Here is a 27,625-nt window from a genome sequence, read left to right on the forward strand (position 1 = left end):
CATGCACTTCCTGATTAATTGAGAGGAGATCCAAGAACAAATGCTAATAGTTTGTTAATTTATCATAACAAGATTTACAGGGTGTATCGCACAAATTAATTAATTGGACATCTACAATTGGAGCTGGCGGAGCAATAATCCTACACGATGAGTGACTGAGAATGCAAAAAAATAGGAGCATTATTAAAAATAATACAAGCAAAGAAACGGTGACAAGCTATGTTTTATAAAATAGTACAGTTCTTAAATACGCTCATTTTGCATGCTATAATCATTTGTGCTTAATTCATATGATCTGACACGATAAGACTCTGTTCACACCACGTTAGAAAGTTTCCGTAGTGTAGTGGTTATCACGTTTGCCTAACACCATGTTTGCCATAATGTTTGCAAAAATCAAGAAATGTATACTACACACCTATACAACTATATATGCATATATATATATATATATAGGTATACAGTTGCATATGTCTGTTAGGATTCATTCACATCTGCGTCAGGGCTCCGTTCAAGCATTCCGTCTGAGCTTTCCGTCAGTGGAACCCATGAATAGAAACCTGACTGAAACAAACGGAAACCATAGGTTTCCATTTGCATCACCATTGATTTTAGTGTAAATGGTTTCCGTTTGTCTCTGTAGTTGACTACGACATTGCTTCCATCAAAACTACATAACCCTGCACAACGGAGACAAACGGAAACCATTTGCACCAAATCCGTCGCCATTGAAATCAATGGTGATGAAAACGGAAACCTATGGTTTCCATTTGTTTCAGTCAGGGTTCCATTCATGGGTTCAAACGGAAGCCTGAACGGAGCCCTGACGCAGATGTGAACGAAGCCTTACTGATTTCAATTTAGAAAAATTAAAGCTTGCTGCATACGGTGTTATTGTTGAGCTCAATATATAACTCAAAATTAGCTCATAGTTATCTTTGAAATCTATGTCTATCGGGGGATTTGAAGCTCTCTATAAGAAAAACTTAATTCCCACTGCTATCAAGATATATAAAGAAATTAATCAGTACAGAATTTTGTACCTATTTAGGTTTATCCTTATGTATGTGAGCACTTTAAAAGCCAGGTGGAGATCAATATCTTTTGCTACACGAAAAAAAGGAATGCAATAATAGAAAAAAAACACCAACATAACTATATTCATGTATTTAAAAGCTTTTTTAGATGAATAGAATGCAAGGGCACAAACTGTTCTAATTCCTCAACAAAGACTCCCCTACAGGAGATCCGTGTCACATTATCAGTATCAGAAGACCAAACCGCTTCCACTTATTTATCCAGTGATCCCATGGCACTTCTCTGCCAGCTATTAAACTACACTCTGCGTCTACCTGATCAATTAGCAGGCTCTTTTTAATTATGAAAACAATTATAATATATAAAACTGCTTTATGGTTGTCAACAGAAACACTGGTAAAGAGGTTTTCACTCCTTTGTGACCAGCAAAATGCATAATTATTGCTATTATAATTGTTCAGCTGTACATATTTAGCATTTAAATAGCTTCTAAAGAGGATGAATTGTTGTTCCAAATAAGGCCTCATGCACATGGCTATATTACAGCTCCATACGAGTACCGAGTTCTACAGAGCCGTATTGCAGCACCCATGAATGTCTATGGCGCAATACTGTAGCACCGTATGCCTCTGACTTACATACAGAGGTCGAACAAGGTTTTTTTCTCAGATTCATACAATATCTGACCAAAGACTTGCCGTATTCCATTGCATGATATATTACACAACCGTTCTCCCCTAAAGGCATTACGTCTAGATAATATATAAACATATATATAGTATATGTATAATGTTAAAGTTGTAGAAAGTTAGAACAATATTGGTCAATTCACTAGGAGTCTTTTGGCCCTGATTTTAACACGAAAACTGTGTCGGAATCAGTGTCAAAATTGGGACACCTACATATTGCACCTACAGGAGCTTTTAGGATATCCTATCCTAAATCCATAGGCATTAACATGGAGTTGCCCCCGCCCTCGGCAGCTAAAACAGCTTCCACTCTTCTGGGAAGGCTTTCTACAAGATTTTGGAGCTAGTCTGTGGGAATTTTGCTCATTCATCCAGAAAAGCATTTGTGAGGACAGACACTGATGTTGGATGAGAGGGTCTGACACACAATCTCCATTATAGTTCACCCCATGTTCAATGGGGTTGAGGTCAGGGCTCTGTGGGGGCAAGTCAAGTTCTTCCACACCAAACTCGCCAAACCGTGCCTTTATGGACCTTGCTTTATGAACTGGGGCACATTCATGCTGGAACAGAAAAGAGCATTCCCCAAACTGTTCCCACAAAGTTGGAAGCATACAACTGTCCAAAATGTCTTGGTATGCTGTAGCGCTGAAACGAAGGGGCCTAGACCAACCCCTGAAAAACAAGCCCATAGGTATATAACTTCTCCACCAAACTTTACAGTTGGCACAATGCAGTCAGGCAGGTAACGTTCTCCTGGCATTCACCAAATCCAGATCATCAGACTGCTGGATGGAGAAGCTTGATTTATCACTCCACAGAACACGTTTCCACTGCTCCAGAGTCCAGTGGTGGCGTGCTTTACCGCACTCCATCTGACGCTTGGCATTCTGCTTAGTGATGTAAGGCTTTCACGCAGCTGCTCGGTCATGGAAACCCATGCCATGAAGCTCCTGGGGCACAGTTCTTGTGTGGATGTTAATTCCAGAGAACGTTTGGAAGTTTACAGTTATTAAGACAGACTTTTATGCACTATACGCCTCAGCGCTCCGCGACCCCACTCTGTAACTTTATGTGGTCTGTCACTTTGTTGTTGTTGTTCCTAAACGCTTCCACTTTGTAATAATACCATTCACAAATGATTGTGAAATATCTAGGAGGAAAGAAATTTAACGAACTGACTTGTTACAACGGTGGCATCCTATCACAGAAACACGCTGGAATTTAGGGAGCTCTTTAGAATGACCCATTATTTCACAAATGTTTGTAAATTCAGACTGCATGGCTAGGTGCTGGATTTTATACAGCTGTGGCGATGGGACTGAATGAAACACAGATTGCCTGAGGAAGACGCTAGTCCGGCGTTGAAACGCGTAGCAAATTGTTTACCTTGCTTTTTATATGCAATAAACCAACTGATCATTTAATACAAGCAGCGCCTTCAGCATCCCTCTTTTTTTCTGCTTCTATACATTTTCTACGTAAGGCAACTCCTTAGGGTGTTTGCGTTGGGGATCAGCTGAAGCTTGGACTACTTTGCACATACCTGCCAGTATTTGCAACTAAAAAGGGAAGCAATTCCTCTTAAGAATTTACGTCTTTCACCACAGTCTGTTGGTGCCGTGTCCATTTTTTCCATTACAATTTATTGAATGAAACAACGGAATTCAATGATTATGAGGTGTGTCCCAATACTTTTGTCTATATAGTGTATGTAATGTCCACGGTCGCTAACCACAAACTCTTCTTATTCTGCCGACACCCTTCTCTCCAGAGATGTCAGCACATGCGCCCGTCCTGTCCCGCAGTGACCTCAGTGACCATTAGGGTGTGCGCGCGAGCTCAGTCCAGCCTTAAAGAGCCAGAGCGCACACATGGGTGAGATTGAGCTGATTGCTCCCAGATCACCCTGGACTATAAGAAGGGCCCTATCCCTTTCTTCATTGCCTGAGCGTTGTTTGCATCTACCCATGTCTGTCTCTCCAAATGGTCCCTTGAGTGTTCTCCAGTTCCCAGTGTTCCCGTTCCTGCTACCTGTATCCTGTGCTTCCGTGTTCCTGTGCTGTACAGAGTTGAAGTCGTGTTGTGTCGCCTGCTACACCAGCTGTGTTTCACCGCACCTGTTGTCTGCCTGCTGCCAGAGTTCCATCCGAGCCTAAGCCATCGCTACTGTCTGTATTGCCACAGGTACCTTTATCCGAACTATAGACGTTGACTTTGTACCCTGTTTGTCCAGTTGCTACACCGTATGGCGGTACGGCCCAGTGGACCCACAGATCGTGACAGCGTATGTATGTATATATATATATAATATATATTTTATATATATATATATATATATATATATATATATATATATATATATATACTGAATATGTATATATATATATATATATATATATATATATACACACACACACACACAAAACGAAGCAAAATGGAGCAGCACAGAGGCAGGAAAAATCTCATGGTTGGTGCAAGCTTCAGAGGAATAACCCTTTTCCTCATGGCTATGAACAAAATAGGCAAGGAAGCAGCACTCAAAAAAAAGAGAGATTTATTAACCAAACACCACCACAACGTTTCACCCTCTCTATAATGGCTTGTACTACCTGAAAAAGCCCTCATGGAGAGAGTGAAACGTTGTGGTGGTGTTTGGTGAATAAATCTAAAATTTGTAATAATATACACACACACACACACACACACACACACACACACACACATTGTATATACATTATTTTCAAAATCTATGGGAACAGCCAAGTTTGCTGTCTATGGATATGCATTGAATCTCTGTTGTCGGAATACCCCTTTAGTAGGATGTAACAAAAACATCAGATCACATTCCAATATGGAATCTTGAATGCCATATTGAATGCCATGCATTGGCAATATTCCTTGAATACATGTAGCAGTATGTTAATAATAGTCTACATTATATACATTATATAAAAGTCTACATTATATACATTAAGTCTGCCAATTACCCAACACTTTCATTACATGTATCCATAAAAAATGACAGTAATTATTTACAAACGAAACTTAATCCTATATCAAGATTACAAACACCAATGACGTTGATTCTTATTTTGAAGAAATAGTTCACCAGATGGCAATGTGCCACATTAAGTGCACTCCATATGATGGCAGGATAATGCAATGGAATGTATGTCTAATAAATTTATATTACAGGGGTGTGCGGAAAGTTTTTTGCTATTACATATTTGTACTGCCTTTTAGGTTTAAGCCTTTCCCTTTCACTGGCTACTTACGTCGGGAAAGAGTATTTAAAAATGGCGCCCGCTCGGCTTCTGTTACACAGCAGGGACCCAACGGCAATGCTTGTGATCAGAGACATCTCTGATCGCAAGCATTTAACCCCCAAGATGTGACCACCACCATCTGAGGTGTTTTTCGCTTTCTATTTGTGGCAGGTCACTGTTTCCCGTGTGGCGAGATCGCTCCCAGGCCTGATATAGGAAGATTGCTATTGAGACTTGCCTGTGGCAGTTTTCAATAGCAATGTAATGATTTTGCTATAGATTGCAATACTGTGATACTGCAGTCTATGGCATAGGCGATCTAATGATCGCAGGTTCAAGCCCCCTGGGGGGACTAAAAAAAATTAAAAAGAGTTTTTAAAAATATATATAAAAAAATCACCCTCCCCTTCCCTAGATTACATATAAAAATAAATAAACAAAAATAAACATAAACACATTAGGAATCCCCACATTCAAAAAGGCCTGAAGTATAAAAATATTCATCCAATACGGTGAACGCTGTAACGGGAAATAAAATATCAAATTGGCCGAATCAGTTTTTTTAGCCACTTCAACCCCCCTCCAAAAAAATTGAATAAAATGTGATTGAAATGCCAGACATTCCCCAAAATAGTATCAATAAAGAATGCATCTTTCCCCATACAAAAAGACGCCTTACACAGCTCTATATACAGAAATATAGAAAAAGTTACGGGGGTCACAATATGGCGATGCAAACATTTTTTTGTTTCTTTCCAACTTTCATTTTTTTTTTAATGGTACTAAAACGTAACAAAAACTATATAGATTTGGTATCATCGTGATTGTACTGACCCACAGAATAAAGGTAATGTGTCATTTTCACCGTACAGTGAACACCGTAAAAACGAAACCAATAATAAAATGGTGTAAATAATGTTTTTTACCAATTTCACCCCATTATGAATTTTTTCCAGCTTCCCAGTATATCAAACATAATATTAAATAGTGCCATTAGAAAGTACAATTTGTTCCGTAAAAATGAAGCCCTCATATGGCTGTGTCAACGAAAAAATTAAAAAATTATGACTTCTTAAATGTAGGGAGGAAAAAACAAAAGCATAAAAACTAAAATTAGTCTGGTCCTGGAAGGGTTAAGCCCTCAGTAACTCCTAAAGCCCATTTACACGAGCAGATATTCGTATTAGTGTTTTCAGATATGATAGCTGTAATCTACTTAAGTCCCTATTACACAGGCAAATGAGCGTTCATATGAACGCTCGTTCCCGATTATTGCCATATGTAATCAGACCAACGATCAGGCAATGAATGAGCAAACGTTCGTTCATTGGCTGATCGCATCTTTTAAATAGCATTAAAAATCATCGTTGTCAATAACACATCTCGCTGTGTAGACAGGGAGACGTGCTGTCGACATAATTAAAATGTATGTGGACAAGCGATCAGAGTAACGAGCGCTCATCCCTATACATAAGCAATCCTTGCTCCGTGTTAAAGGAGCAAACGAGCGCCGATCAACAAGCTGTCTCGCTGATCGGCGCTCATTTACACAGCCCAAGTCGGCCGTGTAATAGTACCCTTAGGCCTAATTCGCATGAACGTGTAAGACGTCCGTGTGACGTCCGTTAAAACACAATGGCCGTCACAAGGACCTATGTAATTCAGTGGGGCCGTTCACACGGCCGTGTGAAGGGTTCGTGAGAAAATAGGACATGTCCTATTTTTTTGCGCTTCACGCATCCCTCCATAGACTCTAGTCTATGGGGGATGTGTGATAACGCGAACCGTAGGGTACAGCACGGATGCACCTCGGATGTGAAAAAAGGCAGTTTTTCACGCCCGAGGTTCGCAAAGTTCATGTGAATCCGGCCTTAGGCTGAGTTTGTACGGGGCGGATACACTGCGTAAAAGCACGTGTATCCGCCCTGTGCGCCGCAGGGAATTCTGGATGAAAAAAAAATGCACCAAACTGTGGTTCCGTTTTTCGCCTAGAATTACCGCTACGGAAAACTGCAGCCTCCTGGGATGACGTTTTTTCTGCACCGCAGGTCAATTTCTGAAAGTTTTTTCCGCTCAGTATTTATGCAGCATGTAGATGAGATTTGTTTTATCTCATCCACTTTGCTGCTACTGTATTTGCTGTGGATTTTCCGCAACTAATTCAGTTGCGGAAAACCTGCAGTATTTACGCAACGTGAGAACTGATCCTTAGTATCTATTACAAACAAGCATTTATGCACAAACAGAACCGATAAAAACAAGGGGACATATACAAAAACACAGAAAAAGGCCATACTTACAAATGGACACAGCCAGGTCAGAAACGCTGATGAAGGGGTGAGCAGGTGCTTTAAATAATAATAGCCACTCCCACTAGTCTTGAGGGGAGTGGTGTGTGGTGCATGGGATGTGTAGTAAGAAATAATAAATGAATAGTGTGTGTGCGCAAGTGTAATACTATAAGTGAAATATAGGGGGCAGTAATGAGTGAAGTGCCTCAATAGAAATAAATGGATAATGGGGTGCAAGTGAGTGAAACATGGAGGGATAATGTGTACGTCATGAGGCACAACGTGTATAGCCAGGTAGAAGCCTATTTGTGACGCCTTGATAATTCATAGAGCGGGCTACCCTGCTTGCTATGCCAAACAACAACACACCATACTCTCCCAGCATCAAAGACCCGGCTGTGTCCAAGAGAAGCGAATATACATAATAATGAAAAATACCTGGGGTATTGGTAATCATTTTGGCCAAAAGGACGCAAGCTCGCAATCCACGACAAGGATCCCCAGACTTGCGAGTCCCTAACTCCTAAACTGGAACAGAACGTTCCTGATGCACAAACAGAACCGATAAAAACAAGGGGACATATACAAAAACACCGAAAAAGGCCATACTTACAAATGGACACAGCCAGGTCAGAAACGCTGATGAAAGGGTGAGCAGGTGCTTTAAATAATAATAGCCACTCCCACTAGTCTTGAGGGGAGTGGTGTGTGGTGCATGGGATGGGGTGCAAGGCGTCACAAATAGGCTTCTACCTGGCTATACACGTTGTGCCTCATGACGTACACACTATCCCTCCATGTTTCACTCACTTGCACCCCATTATCATTTTATTTCTATTGAGGCACTTCACTCATTACTGCCCCCTATATTTCACTTATAGTATTACACTTGCGCACACACACTATTCATTTATTATTTCTTACTACACATCCCATGCACCACACACCACTCCCCTCAAGACTAGTGGGAGTGGCTATTATTATTTAAAGCACCTGCTCACCCTTTCATCAGCGTTTCTGACCTGGCTGTGTCCATTTGTAAGTATGGCCTTTTTCGGTGTTTTCATTTATGCACAAAGTTAACAAAATTATCATTTTAAATTCATTGTTTGGTCACTTATTCAATAATGTCACATGTTGCTTATTGATCAAATGATTCATGCTTACATACCCCAATGTCATATCGCTCTTCTTTACAATTGTGCTTCAGTTCATTTACTTTTGAATTAAATCAAGAGAAATCTTAGAAGCTCCCTACAGCACTGTTGACATAGACTTGGCTATTCCAAAACCATGATTCGTTCACAGTGGTGGATAAAGTAGACCATGGGCACTGGCTGTTCCACAAACTTGGGCCCCCCTTCCCACCGCCGCTCTGCCATGTCTCTAGTGAAAACCACCTTTCTGTGCGAGCATTGACAAATGGTTGTTACGATTCCCCTTGTCAAAGGGCTATGTCCCTACATACGGAAAGATATGTAGAATACAAGGATTTCCTACAACAGACATGTCAGGAGAGGGGACAGAACCCCTAAAGATCCAGTGACTCACAAGGGATGTCTTCTCTAAAGAGAGACGTTTTCTTTTCTTCTACATCTGACGCAGACCGTTATGATGACGTCTCCTGATGAGCCATCTTTGCCCATCACTTCTGCAGCCATTTCCAGCCTCTATAGAAACACACAAATTTAGACATCAAGGCCCAGAACCATACATTAAAGGGGTTGTCCGGGCACGGACCGGATTTTATACTGATGACCTATTGATGTGCCCGGACAACCCCTTTTACTCAGACTAATAAATTTGGACCCCAGGCCAGATTACAGAATACATACAAACCGCAAACCTTCTAAACTATTGCAGTCCCCAGACCAAACCACCCTAAACAAATACAGACCCCAGAACACGCACCCTAAATAAATACAGACCTCAGACCGGACCCCTAAATACAGACCCATACCTGACCCCCTACACTAATAATGACCCCTAAATAAAGACCCCTAAACTAATACAGACCCTAGACCAGGCAGCCTAAATACGGACCCCATAAACTAATACAGACCTCAGACCCCTAAATACTGACCCCCTAAATACAAACCCCAGACCTCAAACTAATACAGACCCCCTAAATAAAGACCTAACCCCCTACACTAATAATGACCCCAGATCTGACTCCCTTAAGTAATACAGACCCCAGACCAGACCCCTAAATAAAGACCCCTAAACTAATACAGACCCTGGAACAGTCCCCCTAAATACAGACCCCAGACGTCAAGCTAATACAGACCCCTAAATACAGACCCCAGACAACTTAAACTAACACAGACTCCAAAATATACAGACCCTAAACACCTTAAACTGATACAGACCTCAGACCCTCTAAATACAGACTCCAGTCCCCTTAAACTAATACAGACACCAAAACTCCTAAATACAGACCCGACCCCCTACCATCCCCAAACTAGGCCCCCTAAATACAGACCGCCTAAATACAGACCCCTAAAAACAAATCCATCCCCCCTAAATATAGACTCCTTAAATGAAGCCATCCCCTTATACTTACATAGCGGCACACCTCAGTCTTCTCTGTGGAGTCTTGCTGCTGCTCATGGACCTGCGGTCATGTGACCAGCAGGTCTCTAAACAGTAGTAAGAACTTCAGAGATGAGGTCATGTGACCTTATATCTAAAGGTCCTTTTGCAGGACATATACATTGCTGTTTTGTCGCGTTTTTTGCCGTGATTCGCGGCAAAAACGCAACAAAACTACATTGGGCGGCCATGGGCCCCCCGGGAGCCTTAGGCCCCTGGGGCGGCCGCCCAAAACGCCCTATGATGATTCACCATTGTTCGTTCATTGTCCTGTTACATGATCCAATTATAGACAACGTTTAGTTGTCTAATAGAGAACTATATTTCATTATACAAAAAGTTTCATTGTATAATTAATTGTAGTGAATTTTTTTATAATTATAGTGGATTTTTTTATTTTGAAGTGTTCAGGTTAGACTCACATCACGTTTGGGCTCTATGTTTAGAATACATGCTTGAATAGTGCCGCCAAAAGTATGCCCCTGACCAATGCTTCTGTGAGGATGTGTCCTTCTTTCTTGCCAGTTCTCTTCTCATAACATATCCTGAGATGTGTGCCACAAGAAAACCAGCTTTGCAAAAAAAAAAAGATGTAAATATATAGACATACAGAAACACATATATACACACACACACACACACACACACACACACACACACACACACACACACACACACACACACACACACACACACACACATAAATACACAGGAACATATACAAATACATAAAAGGCACATATATAGACATACAGGCACATATATACAAGAACAAAGACACATTCACATACAGACGCATATATACCCACACAGGCACATACATAGACAGCGTAGATAATGTAGTAGATGTCACCTGCAGTCCTATGTAATACCACAGATAACACAGTGATAACTCCCTGAGTACAGATAATGTAGTACATGCTACCTGCAGTCCTATGTAACACCACATATAACACACAATGATAACTCTCTGAGTACAGATAATGTAGTAGTGTTAGGGTATGTGCACATGATAGCTGGCTTTTACGTCTGAAATTACAGACTGTTTTCAGGAGAAAACAGCTCCGTCGTTTCAGACGTAAATGCTCCTCCTAGCATTTTGCGAAACGCCATTAACGCCCGTAATCTTGAGCTGTTCTTCATTAAATTCAATGAAAAACGGCTCAAATTACGTTTCAAAGAAGTGTCCTGCACTTCTTTGACGAGGCAGTCATTTTACGCGTCGTCGTTTGACATCTGTAAATCATTAACATTTCGAGGCTGTCGCTTGGCAACTCGGATCTTCAGCTCCCTCCATAAGTTTTTGATGGGATTAAGGTCTTGAGACTGGCTAGGCCACTCCATGACCTTAATGTGCTTCTTTTTGAGCCACTCCTTTGTTGCCTTGGCTGTATGTTTCGAGTCATTGTCGTGCTGGAAGACCCAGCCACGAGCCATTTTTAATGTCCTGGTGGAGGGAAGGAGGTTGTCACTCAGGATTTGATGGTACATGGCTCCATCCATTCTCCCATTGATGCGGTGAAGTAGTCCTGTGCCCTTAGCAGAGAAACACCCCCAAAACATAATGTTTCCACCTCCATGCTTGACAGTGGGGACGGTGTTCTTTGGGTCATAGGCAGCATTTCTCTTCCTCCAAACACGGCGAGTTGAGTTCATGCCAAAGAGCTCAATTTTAGTCTCATCTGACCACAGCACCTTCTCCCAATCACTCTCAGAATCATCCAGATGTTCATTTGCAAACTTCAGACAGGCCTGTACATGTGCCTTCTTGAGCAGGGGGACCTTGCGGGTACTGCAGGATTTGAATCCATTACGGCGTAATGTGTTACCAATGGTTTTCTTGGTGACTGTGGTCCCAGCTGCCTTGAGATCATTAACAAGTTCCCCCCGTGTAGTTTTCGGCTGAGCTCTCACCTTCCTCAGGATCAAGGATACCCCACGAGCTGAGATTTTGCATGGAGCCCCAGATCGATGTCGATTGACAGTCATTTTGTATGTCTTCCATTTTCTTACTATTGCACCAACAGTTGCCTCCTTCTCACCCAGCGTCTTACTTATGGTTTTGTAGCCCATTCCAGCCTTGTGCAGGTCTATGATCTTGTCCCTGCCAGCCTTAGAAAGCTCTTTGGTCTTGCCCATGTTGTAGAGGCTAGAATCAGACTGATTAATTGAGTCTGTGGACAGGAATCTTTTATACAGGTGAACATTTAAGACAGTTGTCTTTAATGCAGGCACCAAGTTGATTTGGAGCGTGTAACTGGTCTGGAGGAGGCTGAACTCTTAATGGTTGGTAGGGGATCAAATACTTATTTCTCTGTGCACAATGCAAATAAATATATATAATTTTGACTATGTGATTTTCTTTAACCTAGCCTAAAAATTCTAGACTGTTCATGACTTTGACAGTGGGCAAACTTACAAAATCAGCAAGGGATCAAATACTTATTTCCTCCACTGTACGTGACATTATTGTGATCCGTATAGATGATGATAGGATGAATAACGTCCTTCAGAAGGTGTCTCCATCCTCCAAGGCCAACTTGACGGCCAGTAACTCCTAGTTCCCAATGGAGTAGTTGGGCTCTACAGGAGAGAATAGTTTGGAGAAGACACTGCAAGCCACTGCCTTACCCTTGGAGCTTCTTTGAAATAGAAGTGCCCCAGCACCAATGGAAGAAGCATCAGCTTCCAGTGTGAACTGCCTAGTCACGTCAGGATGGTAAAGAACGGAGGCTGAAGTGAAGGCACTCTTGAGGTTGGTAAATGCAGACTCTGCCTCCGGGGTCCAAACCTTGGCGTGCACCTCCTTCTTGGTGAGAGCAAAGATTGGAGCAGTCAGAGATGAGAAGTTTGGGATAAATTGCCGGTAGAAACTTGCGAATTCCAGAAATCTCTGTATAGCACGGAGACCCCGTGGACGTGCCCACTCTAAGATGGACTTCATCTTCTCTGGATCCATCTTGAGTCCACGATCGAAGACAATGTAGCCCAGGAGGAACAAAGAGTTCCTCTCGAACATGCACTTCTCGAGTTTAGCGTACAGGCGATTCGCCCTTAACTGTGACAGCACTTGGCGAACATTCTTCCAATGCGTCGTCAGATCTGGTGAGTGGATCAGGATGTCATCCAAATATATCACCACACAGACATACAGTAGATCCCGGAAGATGTCATTCACAAATTCCTGAAACACAGCTGGAGCGGTACACAGGCCGAAGGGCATCACAAAATACTCGTAGTGACAGTCTCGGGTGTTGAACGCGGTCTTCCATTCGTCACCTTTACTGATCCGGATCAGGTTATAAGCCCCGTGTAGATCCAGCTTCATGAAAATCTTGGCCCCACGAATCCAATCGAAGAGCTCGGAGATTAGCGGCAAGGGGTACTTGTTTTTGACCATGATTTGGTTTAAACCTCAGTAGTCAATACAAGGTCGAAATGGTCCATTTTTCTTTTTGACGAAGAAGAATCCTGCTCTGGCCAGAGAAGTAGACTTCCTGATGAACCCCCTCTCAAAGTTCTCCTTGACGTATGCCGACATGGCCTGGGTATCAGGTAAGGAGAAAGGATAGACCTGTCCACGAGGGCCTGAGGCTTCAGGGATCAGTTCTATAGGACAATCGTAGGGACTATGAGGAGGAAGAACCTCTGCCTCCACTCCAGAATCCAGATAAGCGGAGACAGAGTGTGATCCTTCACCGGTGACGATAGACACAGGAATGGAAAGTCTGGGAGAGAATTTAGTGGTCGAGGGAGATTCACCTAGGATTATCTCTCCAATCAAGCCTAGGTGCTAGAGTTTCCTGGTTTTTGAGGGCATTGGCGTACAAAATGTCCCTTGTGGCCACAATACAGACCAAGCCCAGTCGAACGTCTCCGTTGCCGCTCCTGGTTAGACAGCCGGAAGTCTGTCTACCGGCATAGGCTCTTCCGAAGGTGCAACAGAACAGGGCAGTAGAGGCCTTTGAAATTTGGGTGTCAGTCGATAAGTCCTTTTATCACGATGAACTTCCAAAGTGAACTCTTGGATCCTCATATCGATCCGGGTAGCCAGAAGTATTAGAGCAAACAAGGTAGCAGGAAGCTCACGGGCTGCCAGTTTATCCTTTATATGAGGGGTCAGACCCTGCCAGAAAGTTGCCACTAAGGCCTCATTATTCCAAGCCAGCCCCGCTGCCAGTGTACGGAAGAAGATGGCATACTCCCCTACAGACATTTCCCCTTGTTTGAGGGTCAGCAGTAAGGCAGTGGCAGAAGATATTCGACCAGGTTCCTCAAACACTGTACGGAAAGTCTCTAGAAATAGTGGCAGATCAGAGAATTCCGGGTCCTCTCGTTCCAAGATGGGGTTCACCCATGTCAGGGCTTTGCCGGAGAGGACAGAAATAATAAAAGCAACTTTGGCCTCATCAGAGGGGAAGAGGTGAGCACGTAACCTGAAGTGGATAGTACACTGATTGATGAAACCTCTACAATTCTTGGGATCTCCGTCATAGCAAGAAGGTAGAGGTACCCGAAATTGCAGGACCAAGGCAGGAGGAATAGCAGGTGGTGGAGAAGTGGGAGCAGCCAGAGGAGTTGCAGGAGGAAGATCCAACTGAGTAATGATGGAGTTTACCGACTGTAGTAGTTGATACTGACGTGCCCGGAGGTCACGCATGTCCACTTGTATCATTTGAACTGCGGTCCTGGGTTGACCAATGGGTTCTATGGCCTGAGTGTACTCTCACGGCTCTGGGGCTATGTGGACCCACTTGGCCGCTCTGCCGTAGCGGAATAGAAGCTGGCCAAACTACAGTCAATGAAAGTCTATAGAACTTGAGTACCTGTGTAGCGTCCATGGCCGTGGACCGTTGGGATTACTCACCCCCCAAACGCCCGCAGCCATGGATCTGTGAGCGCTGGCCCACATCTTCAGCTCAGGAGACACCAACACTCCCTTCCACTCTGGTCCGCTGTGTCCCGTAGGGTGCGCGTGCAAGCTCGTGCCCAGCCTTAAATGGCTATGGGAATTGTTAGTAATTAACCCATAATCACCCTGGCCCTGCCCCTTTGCTCATTGCCTGAGCGTTGTTGTGTTTTGCTATGTTAATTTTGCAAATGGTCCCTTCGTGTTATCCTCCTCCCGTTGTTCCCGTACCCTACCTTTATCCTGTATCCCGTGCTATTTCTTCCTGTTCTTCAAACCTATTGGAGTCGTGTTGTGCTACTGGTTCCGCCTGCTGTGTTACACCACGTCTGGTATCTGCTACCAAGGTCCCATCTGTGCTGAGCCTCCATTACTGTCTGAACCACTACAGGTACCCTTGTGCTTGGACTATTTATATATTGACTTGGTACTCTGTTGGCCAGCTGCTATCCCGCTACGGCGGTATTGCCCAGTGGGTCCACATACACACAGGTCGCGACAACCTGTATAGAGGTTCTGACAGACACAAGGTGTACCAGACACTTTCGCGTAGCAGATGACACTTGGCGTGACAGATGACACTTGGCCTGGCAGATGACACATGGCCTGGCAGATGACACCTGGCACAGAGGAAGAACTCGACTCCAGCACTAGACTTCGCTCAGGAACAAACACAATTACTAGATATGGGATACAGGAAGCAGGAACACTTGGAACAGGATACAACTAAGGGACCATTTGCTAAACGAACATGGGTAGACACAACAATACTCAGGCAAGGTGTAAGAGGGCAGAATCCTTTTTATAGTTCCTGATTTGCTGGGATAGGATAGGGGAGATTTTCCTTGTGCGCACCCTTTGACCCTAGCAGCAGCCAAGGACAGTACAGTGTGCCGGCGTCTCAGAGGGCGATGTCGGCATGAGCTCGTGGGTCTGAGGTCGCGGCCGTTGAGTAATGCCGGCGGCCATTACACATATTTTTAGGACAGGTGTATTTCATCCTGTGAGATTAAGAAAGTCTTTCCTAAAGCTTGCTTAGAAATAATTATACAATTTTCATGTTAATTTTGATTTCTCTTTTGATTAGGGCCTATGGGCCTTTGCCAAAACTCTTGTTTGTATACAAGATGGGAAAAATAAAACTTCAGGTAAATTAATAGAAAACAGAATTGCTTCTAATGAGTTATTATTGCTTAACCCGTCAGTGACCGCCAATACGCCTTTTCACGGCGGCCACTAATGGGCTTTATTCTGATGCATACGCCTTTTCACGGCGCTGCATCAGGATAAATAAACAGAGCAGGGAGCCGTTAAATATCCCTGCTCTCAGCTGCCAGAGGTATCAGTATCGATCTCACCCGTTTAACCCCTCAGATATGGCGCTCAATAGCAAGCGCCGCATTTGAGTCATTTTGGAGAGAGGGAGGGAGCTCCCTCTCATCGCACTGACACCCGACGATAAGATCGCAGAGTGTCTGTGTCTCCGATGGCAGCCATGGGCCTAATAAAGGCCCCCAGGTCTGCCTGTAGTGAATGCCTGCTAGGCTATGCCAAAGGCATGGCCTAGCAGATGCCTGTCCGTTTTAAAAGGACAGGCAGTAATACACTGCAATACAAAAGTATTGCAGTGTATTATAAAAGTGATCAGATGATCTCATATTAAAGTCCCCTAGTGGGACTAGTAAAAAAGTAAAAAAAAGGTTTAACAAAGTTAATAAAAAAAAAATGTGGAAAAAAAAATGAAAAACCCAATTTTTCCCCTTACAAAGTGCTTTACTATTAAGCAAACAAGTTACACATATTTGGTATGGCCACGTCCCTAACGACCCAGACTATAAAGCTATTACATTATTTAACCTGCACGGTGAACGTCGTAAAAAATAAAATAAAAAACAATGGAAATTTGATAAAAAGTGATCAAAAAGTCGCACCTACTCCAAAATTGTACCGATAAAAACTACAAGTCGTCCCACAAAAAAAAAAACATACAACTGCATCGGCGAAAAAAGTTATGGCTCTTCAAATATGTAGACACAAAAGCAAATATTTTTGAAAAAAAAGCGTTTTTACTGTGTAAAATTACTAAAACATACAAAATCTGTACAAATTTGGTATCGTTGCAATCGTAACAACCCGCTGAATAAAGTTAGTGTTATTTATACCACACGGTAAACGGCGTAGATTTAGGACGCAAAAAAGAGTCTATCCCCCCCAAAAAAAGTTAATAAAAGTTAATCAATAAATAATATGTACCCCAAAATGGTGCTATTACAAAATAAAACTTGTCCCGCAAAAAAGAAGACCTTATACAGCTATGTCGACGCAAAAATAAAAAAGTTATAGCTCTTGGAATGCAATGATGGAAAAACGTAAAAAATACCTTGGTGATTAAGGTTTAAAATAGGTTGGTCATTAAGGGGTTAATTAAAGAAATGTTACCCCATAGCTCAAGGCACCAAGGATTTTGGATACTGGGGGCACAAGACTGTCTGATTTATTCAAAGAAAAAAATGATAATTATACTAAGTACAACAATAGTAATGTGCTTACTGTAAATAACGGGTTTAGCAGCTCCATTATGAGTTATAGTATAATTTACTAGAATACTGTACTTACCCATAACTGTAATAATATATAAACAAACTAATATTTTAGTTCATTGTGTGATGCCAGTGTACATAACTCATGGAAATGAATCACTGTAATCATAAGTGATTGCTTGTTTACATCTTAATTACATGATATATGACATGAATATATGACACATTAGACTTTATTTGTTGGAATGCAAAATGAAATGATAATGTCATAGCCATTACTGTTCTAATCATTGGTTGAGATCTAATGTTGTTTCTTCCTGATATCAATATAATGTTCATTTGCAGTAATTGCACAAATAATCACAATTTATAATCATTAAAACCTATTAGGTAGTAACAAAGGCTATTTTTAATACTTGAAATATTGGGATCTAATTCATCAAAGTAGATGAATACTCTGTTCTGTTCCTTTAACCCTTTCGCTGCCCAAGTTTTTTGGACATGTTGCACTTCTGCTAGCCAGGACAATTTTCACACTTTTGACATGTACAAATACAACCTAAATTACAATATTAAAAAAAACATACTATACCTTTATGTATTCTGAAAGTAAACACCTGGCACATCGTCAAAATGGCACTCAGCACTCTATACACACAATCACCAGCAATTTTGTGTCAAAATGCAATGTTTCATTTAAAAAAAATTCATAATAATTTATATTTGTGGCTTAAAGGGTGACCCAAGCAGGGAATTAGATGCACCGCACATCCTAAAAAATACAGTGCTGTGAAAAAGTATTTGTCCCTTACCCGATTTCTTATAATTTTTGCTAATTTGTCACATTTGTCACAATGTTTTTGATCATCCAACTGATTTTAATACAAGTTAAAGACAATATGACTTAACACGAAATGAAACTTTTAAAATATCATTCCATTGATCGAGGTTAAAGATTTTTTCAAAACCTTCATCAACCATGGGAAAAAGGAATTGCCCCCCTTAACCTAATAACTGGTTGTGCCACCCTAGTGCGTAACAGCTACAATCAAATGTTTGCGAAAGCGTTCGATGATTCTTTTACATGGCTGGGGAGGTATTTTGTCCCACTCTTCTTTGCAGAATTGTTTTAATTCGGCATCATTGGAGCGTTTTCCACCTTGAACTGCATGTTTAAGGTATTGCCACAGCATCTTAATGGGATTCAAGTCAGGACTTTGACTCTGCCACTCCAAAATCTTAATTTTGCTTCTTTTGAGCCATTCAGAGGTGGAATTGCTTGTGTGCTTTGGATTATTGTTCTGCTGCATAACTGTACTGCGCTTGAGCTTTAGGTCACGAACTGATGTTTGGATATTCTCCTTCAGGACTTTCTGATAAAGCAGAATTCATGGTTCCATCAATTATGACAAGTCGTCTAGGTCCTGCCGAAGCTACTTTGTCCCAGACATCACACTATTACCACCATGTTTGATCGTTGGCATGATGTTCTTATGGTGGAATGTGGTGTTCATTTTACATCAGATGTTTCGAGACCCATGTCTTCCAAAATGTTCCACCTTTGACTCATCAGTCCACAGAATATTATTCCAAAAGTCTTGGAGGTCATCTATGTTTTTTGGCAAATGGGAGATGAGCATTTGTGTTGTTTTTGGTCAGCTGTGGTTTGTGCCTTGCAACTCTCCCACGGATGCCATTTTTGTCCAATTTCTTTTTTAATGTGGAATCATGTGCTGACCTTAACTGAGGCTTGCAATTCTTTAGATATTCATCTGGGTTATTTTGTGACCTCCTGAATGAGTCGTTGATGTGCTCTTGGTGAGGTTTTGGTAGGCGGGCCACTCCTGGGAAGGTTCACCACTGTTGGAAGTTTTCTTCACAAATGGGGAGAAAACCATGTATTGCTAGATGTGTTGCTTTTTTAGATCTTCTAACCTGCTTTTTCTTCCCAGACAGGTTCTATTTAAGGGATCTTTAGATTCAAAAAGTCTATCAGTAATCTAGCCTGGGTATGGCTAGAGTAATTTAATCCAATTGTCAATTGAATTTGGTTAACTGGTTGATTCAGTAGCTAAGGGGGAATTTTGTTTATGCACATTAAGCCAGGTGAGGCTAAACAGCATTTTTACTTCAATAAATTAAATCATCATTTAAAAACAGCATTTTGTGTTTACTTGGGTTACCTTTGTCTAATATTAAACGTAGTTTGATGATCTGAAACATTCAAGTGTGACAAGAAGAAATTTGGAAGGGGCAAAAATGTTGCTCTAGGAAAAAAGCAAAGTTGGCCCCTGTGAGTGTATCCCCGCTTCCCCCTTGATTCTCACAATTTTATGCAGTTTCAGCTTAAAGAATATATATATATTTTGCTAACCCACCAGCATTATTCTAGAAGTGTCATTTATTTATTTCCAGCTCAGTTGCATCTATACATTTTGAACACATTTATTATGGGCAGCTGTGTCATGTGATCTCAGTCTGACCACCAAATTAGACAATGCTCTCATGTGTAGATAGGTCAGTTTCTCCTGTTTGCCTGACTTTCTGTGAACTACAGGATTACATAATCACCAATCAAATCCCTCCTGGCAGCTGAGACCCCCTCCCCTCCCAGTCCCATCCTCCTTGTTCCTCTGTATGTCTCCTATGTACAGTGAAGGAACTAAGTATTTGATCCCTTGCTGATTTTGTAAGTTTGCCCACTGTCAAAGACATGAACAGTCTAGAATTTTTAGGCTAGGTTAATTTTACCAGTGAGAGATAGATTATATATAAAAAAAAGAAAATCACATAGTAAAAATTATATACTATCATACTATCACTAACAAATAAAAAATATATACAATATATATATACAAAAAATATATACAAAAGTCTATTAGAAATGGAGTATCTTTGAAGTGTGTATTTATTCACTGGGGGTGGTATGGGGTTTGTTTATTTCTTTATTTTTTGTTTATATGTACTTCAAATGTTTGGTACTTATACTCTAAAGTATAAGTACCAAACATTTGAAGTACACATAAACAAAAAATAGATACTCCATTTCTAATAGACTTTTGTATATATTTTTTGTATATATATATTGTATATATTTTTACATGTTTCTAAATCAGTTCTTCCATGATTATGTTTAGGATGCTTATTCTTAAAAATTAAAAATTATTTCTATCTTTTCGCATAATTTTGAATATTAACGTAAAACGGGTCTGTTCTCTGATAGGGAACAACTCACACACTTCATTACCGCACCTTGCTCATATGACTCACACCTAGGAGCATCATATCACCATGACGATGACACACACCACTGACAGCTTGGAATGAACGATGTTTTAACTGAAAGTACAAAATAATAATAAAAAACTTCATACTATCACTAACAAATAAAAAACACACTGCGGAGACATTCCACTTGAAATGTATTTATGGATTTTTGTATCTTTTTATACATATTCTCATTAATGTTTTCTAACCATTGTTTTATCCATTATTATTTTTATATTATTATTCTGTAAAAAATGCTTATCCATATTTTAACCTACGATCCTTATCTTTTATATACCTTTAATATGAATGAAAAACTGTTGTTTTTAAATGAATAATTTTTATACCTCACTGCCGTACCTTGCTCACACAATTGACCTTCTGACCTATGACCTAACCCGGTAGTGATTTCTAGGCCAGCTATAAATGCACAGTCATCATGAATAGACCTAACACTTGTACCTAACCTGACGAAGAGGCCGGTACGGCCTTGAAACACATTGTTGTTGTTGTTGTACAAATAAAAGCAATTTTCAGTACAGCTGCGCCCTCGGATATTCCATTTTTTATCCCCCTATCTCCTGCATCAACTAAAACAGGTATACACAAGCAATACATTAGGGCCTCTACAGTATTATTAAATAATAGCCTATGCTGCACTATATGGGCAAAAAAAAATATTGCAGGAGTGCTCTTTTAAGTGTATAATTATATGGCTTGTATTGTGCATTTTTTTTAAGCAGTTTTCCCCTCTGCAGGCTCTATTTCTAATTCTGTTTTGTCTAAGCTAGTGGGTGGAGCTTAACTGCTATCATATCCTCTATACACTCCACACATAGGAGAGGAGAATCCTGCTCTCCTATCACTACCTATCACATATATAAAAGCTGCAGCAGTATGAGGATGATACAGCAGTAATGAGCAGTGTAGCTAAGAATCCAGCACTGGGGTAAGAAAAAACACCAGAAGGTGCTGCACATCTGTGCGCCTCACTCACTCTGCTCCTCCTCCTCTCTTCATAGACTTCTATAGGCAGCGTGTTTGTGTCTCTCCCTGGTCCATTTTCTTGCTGCCTCCTTCTGCTCCCCCTCCCCTCACTATAGACTTCTATGGGCAAGATGTGAAGAGGCACGCCCCCATTTCCTGCACTCTCTCTCCTCTGCTTTATAACTAGAGATGGACTCTGCTTGGCAACAGGGGTGGAAAACAGATTACAGGGAGGGAGACACCTAGAGGCAGTAACTTTATACACAATTTGCATGGATAAAACAACCATATTTTAACAGTAAGTCTATTACAAAGTTTATCTTTAGATTTACTTATTAGATTAGAATAAGTTATTTGAAAAGTTAGTGTCTATTTAAGTATACACTCCAAGAGTTCTAAAATAAATTTATTGTGCGGTTATAGAGGATTACTTTGTGATTTTAAATAGTAGTAAACAACCATAAGCAGATGTTTATGCAGGAAAGCTGTAATATGATTGTCATGTTGGTAAATTATGTTTTTATGTCTAATGGACAACTATCAATATATTTGAGTAGGTCCATTGCATCTCTGAGGTTAAAAATACCGCAAACTTTCTCAACACTTAGTTTGACTTAGAACCATACATTCTGTTATAGACTACTAACGCTTGAGACTATTGGACATCCTTTGTACGGTACAATTTCTTTATATGTTTTGATTAAACCCTGAAAAGTGGCCTGTTGAATACAATGTATTGTGCAGTTGAGGGTGGGGAGCAAGTTTGTCAGTGACAACAAGATCCTCATAAAGTAAAACTGAAGCTTTTTTTGCTGATTACAAAAAAGATATTTATTGATTGCTGTGTATATAACACAATGTCACGGGCCCGCACAGGTTGTGACTGTCACAGGGACATATAGAGGATGGTGTAGACCGACTGTGTAGCCAAAGGATTTGGAGCTAAACTAGGGAGTGGAGTCTAAGGGATAGATAGGTGTTCACCTTTTAACCTCTGTATGAAGATGTGGACTTGGCTGCTAATATCCTCAAAATAGTCTCCATTGGCAATGGACAATGTGGACAGGTGAGTTACAATAATAGAAGGCAAGAGGTAAAGTCTGGTATAAGCGTAGTCCAGGGAAGATGGCAGACATTCACTTACGGTAAGCAAAGTCAGAGGTCAGGGCAGACGGAATACGGTCATCACAGTAAACAGGCAAATGGTCAAGGCAGGTGGCAGGCAGGTTGGGTCAAGTCCAGGCAGGGTCATTATTCTTTGATTGCACCTATTAGCAAAACAGTACTCGATTTTTTTTTGGGCCATATTGTCCAATAGGAGGAGGGACCTGTCTGCCTAATATGCTGCCCTTACCTATAGCAGCATATTCAGCTGACAGATCGGCTTGAAGACAAAAAAATATTCCAGTAATGACGTGGTTTCATGGCTGTAACAAATACACTTTGATGATGTCACTACAACAATTTATATAGTTTGATTTAACTCCCCACACCTTTACAGGAAGGATATATACACAGTATATATATCGTTTTTATATTTCTTTTTTTAAACATTTTAAAATTTGCGATAGTTGCAGAAAAAATAGATGTGATACATGGGAATCATTAGTAGGTTTCCCAAAAAAAATCATGCACACCTATTCTGGATAATAATCCTTTATAATAATGTATACATGTTATTGGTTCCCTGCTGACACATGCTACATGCTATCAGTCATGGTAGCTATGTGCCAACACAATATGGCCACATGCACCGATGCGTATTACATGCGGATGTCCTGCGGCAAATTCACAGTATAACACAGTACCGGCAAAGAAAATTAGATTTCAAGTACAGTAATGTCATCTACACTTTGCTGAATTTTTCTGCATGTAAATTGACCTGCTGTGCGGTTTTAAAATCTGCAGCCTGTCAATTTATCTTTAGTTTCCATCTCAGAATATTATTTCACAAAGTATATTAAAAAAAACGCACCAAAATCCACAGCATAAAATCTGCACCTGTTTTTGCATCAAAATGTAAAATCTGCACCTAAAAACACAATATTAAATGCGGATTTTAGCTGCAAAATTACCTCAGTTTATCCACGGTTTTAATGTGGATTTTCCGCATAAAATTACGCAACATGTGCATGTGGCCTAAGAGTTGAAACATTTTCAGCTCTTGTCACCATTTGATGCCATACATTCACAATAAGGTAGACTTACAAACGTCCTGGAGTGGAATCTTTATATTAGCAAAATAATCATGGAATTCAACACCCAAAGACATCAGTCAGCCAAAGTGCCTGCTACATTTACTCATTTTGTTGATCGATTATGTCATATCTAAGTTGATAAGATGCCAATAAAGTAGATTTGTTTCCTTTACAAATACCTTTTATGGGTTGGCAAGTGCTCATAGATTTATTTATCATGTTATATCTTACATTAGATCAAGTTTAGATCAAGTGGAGGAAGACAGAAGTCTCTTCAGTGACTTGATGGTAGAAGAGATGACTGAATCAGTGTATGATGATGGCAGAGAAATAGTCCACAGTTGTTCATTGTTTTTCTTACAAACAATAAATTATATTCAAGATATCCAAACTTGGAAAACATAATATTCAAAATTATAACACAGGAACTCAAAAAGTTTTGCTAAAATGATCTGTTCGGGCGTCTATTGTTTTAGAACCCGCTGAGAATTCTCCTATTTGTTCATTGGTCTGTCCTTCCTCTCAAATTCCTAAAAGTACAGAGTTTTATTTGGAACTTCTCAAATGCATTGTGTCCATGTTTTAGAACTTAACAGTCCCTGTATTGTTCTCCAGATAAATTGCTGTAAAACAATGCATATGAACTGTAACCAAGATATATTAAAGGACATAGAAATCGCTGTTATTATTGGATAAATCTGTATACTGCTGTAGAGTGAAGGTAGCAACAGGGGGTGGTGCTGGGGCCTGCTGGACTGTGCCGTTTTGAACCCAACGAGTTTTATTTCCATATGTGACAGGTTTGCATAAATGTGTCTCCCATTTAGGTTTCGCTCCTGCTCGGCATTTACTTCTAAGTCTGTTATCACTATCGCAATAAGTCACACAACATTGACAGGCCTTTCCACCCTTGGGCCCATTTTTAACTCTTACTGTGCCTACAGGCACATTTCTGTTAGTGCTATTGGCTTTAGGAGGCTGCGGAGGGGATGTTTCTTTTAAACGTCTCTTCTTCTTCTGAATCTGGTCAAGACTGATATCTGACTGGGAAGAACAGCTCTCATTCCAACTTGACCTTGTATTTAGGCTTCGCAAGGGCAATGCCAATCTTAAGGCCTTCCAGAACCTGGAGCTGCTGCGTCTGGAACTTTCTCCCTCCCAGAACACGAAGGGCACACTCTCCTTGAGCTTAGAAATGGTGGTGTGTGTTCCATGGAGTGGCTTATATTCCACAATGATAAGACTGGTGCAGACAGCATTATGGCACACAATACCAAGTTTTAACTCCAGCATACTAATGCTTTTATCTGTCAAGTAGTCAGGACTCAACACAACAATCATTCTTCGACTTCTTTGAATGAATTCAAACACAGCTTCCACTGTATCTAGGAAGTATAAGAGGGAGCATGGCAGGGAAGATGAAATGGAAGGAGATTTACAAAGAGAAAGTGTTAAATATTAGCAGTTTATGACAGGGAAAAAAAAAGATAGAATTATGTTAGTGTTTCACTTTATAGGAGGATCTCAGCAACTGTATCACGGACTTGCCCAGTTTCAAGAAAAAGTTTGATTGCCACAGCACACCTTGCATTTAACAGCAAATGTACCAAGTTCACCAATAATAGCAATACATGTACAATACCATAATGTAAATGAATAAAGAGGTGGCAGATCATGTGCAGTACCGTTACATTCATATGGGGCTCACAGGAACTGCACGGTAAGCCTGTTCTCGTGTGATCGGTGGCGGTCCCAGGAGTTAGTCCCTCACCGATCAGTTATTTATCACCGATCCAGTGGATTAATGAATGATGCAATGCAGAATGTCATGTATCAAGACTCTATAAAGGGTCAGACATTGATCTACAATTTAGCCACTTATAGGTGGCACTAGAGAGTTTTCTTCCTCCTGTAGAAAAGTCAAGTTGTATACGTTTTTCCAGGGACCATAAAACCACCCTACTAGCTGGATCTCCGCAAGTAGAAGACCATCACTTCTTAATGGTCAACCAAAAGCTACCCTTAACATAACTAAAGGATATAGTCATAAAGCAGAGCATCAGTTGCAGTAATAGTATTCATTGGACATGTATGATTATTTATAGTCATTACATTTCATTACTTTATCTACTTCTGGAGATATTTAGCCAAAATTATAAAACTAAAAACCTGTTGAATTAGTAACATGGAAACCTAGTTTGCCCAAGGTAAATCCAGAGAACATATTCTTTAGTTTTCTATCAAATATAGTAGCTCTGAATTCCTAATCTATTTAAAGCTTTAAAGTAATAGAGTACAGCATTGCTGAAGAGTATTGTTAGTTTGCTGGTGTTTGTGATGATTTATACATTTATATTAACCTCTTCCCTCCGCAGTCATTTTTTGATTTTTCATTTTTGTCTTTTCCTCTCCACCATCCAAAACAACACTTTATTTTTCCATTGATCTAGCCATATGGGGGATTGTATTTTGCGGGATGAGTTGTAATTTTTCATTGCACCATTTATTGTACTGTATGATGTACTAGAAAACGAAAACATTTTTTTGGCGGGAGAATAGGAAAAAAAAATGTGATTTGTCCATGTTTTTTTCAGTTTCATTTTTACATTGATCACCGTGCAGCAAAAACTACATGGCAATTTTATTCTGCACATCAATACGATTACGGCAATACCAAATTTATATAGTTTTTCTTTGTTTTACAACTTTTACAAGGAAAAAATGCCATGTTCTGAGAGCAATAACTTTTTTATTTTTCCATCGATTGAGCAGTATGAGTGATTAATTTTTGCAGGACAAGTTGGTGTTTTTATTTGTAACATTTTGGGGTACGTAAGATTTTTTTATTCCAATTTTTGTGGGAGATGAGGTGACCAAAAAACAGCGATTCTGGTGTTTTAATTTATTTTTTTCTAGGGTGTTCATAGTGCGGCTTAAATAATGTTTGATTGTAATAGTTCTGAGTTTTACGGACGCGGCAATACCAGTTATGTTAATTTTTTTTTCCATTGCTTTTGGGGGAAAATGGGAAAAGGTTTTTGTTTTTAACCTTTAATATGTATATTTTTTTTATATATACATAAAAACTTTATGTAACCGTTTTTTAATTAGTCCCCCTAGGACTTGAACTAGCGATCCAACGCTTGCAAGATATAGTGCAATACCAATGTATTGACCACGGCATCTGAGAGGTAAAATGAGCAGCATCCAGCTCGGTGCCCCGAAGTATCATTGTATCATACAGTTGACACGCTCAAATTTTGGAGCAGGCTCAGTCTGCTCCATACTTCCAACCCCCTCCACTGTGTATGTGCAAAGGGGTTAAAGTGTTGTCTGGTTTTAGATAATTATTGGAAAGTTATGCAACTTTCCAATATACTTTGGCCCACATTTACTAATGCTAATAGTTAGAAAGCGTAAACTTAGACCAGGCCGGCACAAAATGTGCCAAATTTATCACAGTCTTGCATAGCGCATGATAATTTTGGTGTATTTTGCATGATCTATTAGACACTTTTCTCTTCCTTTACCAATCTGACTTATTTTGCGCCAGAATTTTGTGCCAGTTGTTTGGTGCATTTTTAATCATGCCCCTTTTTGACATATCACACCCATTCCATGCCCCTTTTCTGGGCACTTTCAAAACGTGTCTGGTGAGGTGCGCATGTCAAAATAGTGCCAATCTCATGTATCGTAGTGTATTGTAAATTTTACCGGCTCTACTCCTATTTGGCCCCCAGGCTGCTATGACAACCATCAGCAATGGGGTGATGGAGGCCCCCACCCCCCGGCTTAGATGCAGTGGCTATTGACTGCGGCATCGTAGTGGTTAAATGTTACAATAA

General features: G+C 40.5%; 1 protein-coding gene across 7 annotated transcripts in view; it reads right to left on the reverse strand.

Annotated features, from left to right (window-relative positions):
* Nucleotides 1–22,352: 22,352 nt before the first annotated feature.
* IL1RAP (interleukin 1 receptor accessory protein) overlaps nucleotides 22,353–27,625 on the reverse strand; it is a 191,342-nt gene continuing 186,069 nt past the window's right edge. For 3 of the 7 annotated variants that reach the window (XM_075861783.1, XM_075861781.1, XM_075861782.1), the window contains one exon: nucleotides 22,356–25,165. In XM_075861783.1, coding sequence (XP_075717898.1) covers nucleotides 24,441–25,165 — 725 coding nt within the window. In that variant the 3' untranslated portion in view covers nucleotides 22,356–24,440. Of the gene's footprint in view, nucleotides 25,166–27,625 lie in introns of all 7 variants that reach the window. The other 4 variants (XM_075861780.1, XM_075861788.1, XM_075861784.1 and 1 more) reach the window with 3 other exon arrangements.

This window comes from Rhinoderma darwinii, chromosome 4 (assembly GCF_050947455.1).
Source record: "Rhinoderma darwinii isolate aRhiDar2 chromosome 4, aRhiDar2.hap1, whole genome shotgun sequence".
Lineage (NCBI taxonomy): Eukaryota > Metazoa > Chordata > Amphibia > Anura > Rhinodermatidae > Rhinoderma > Rhinoderma darwinii.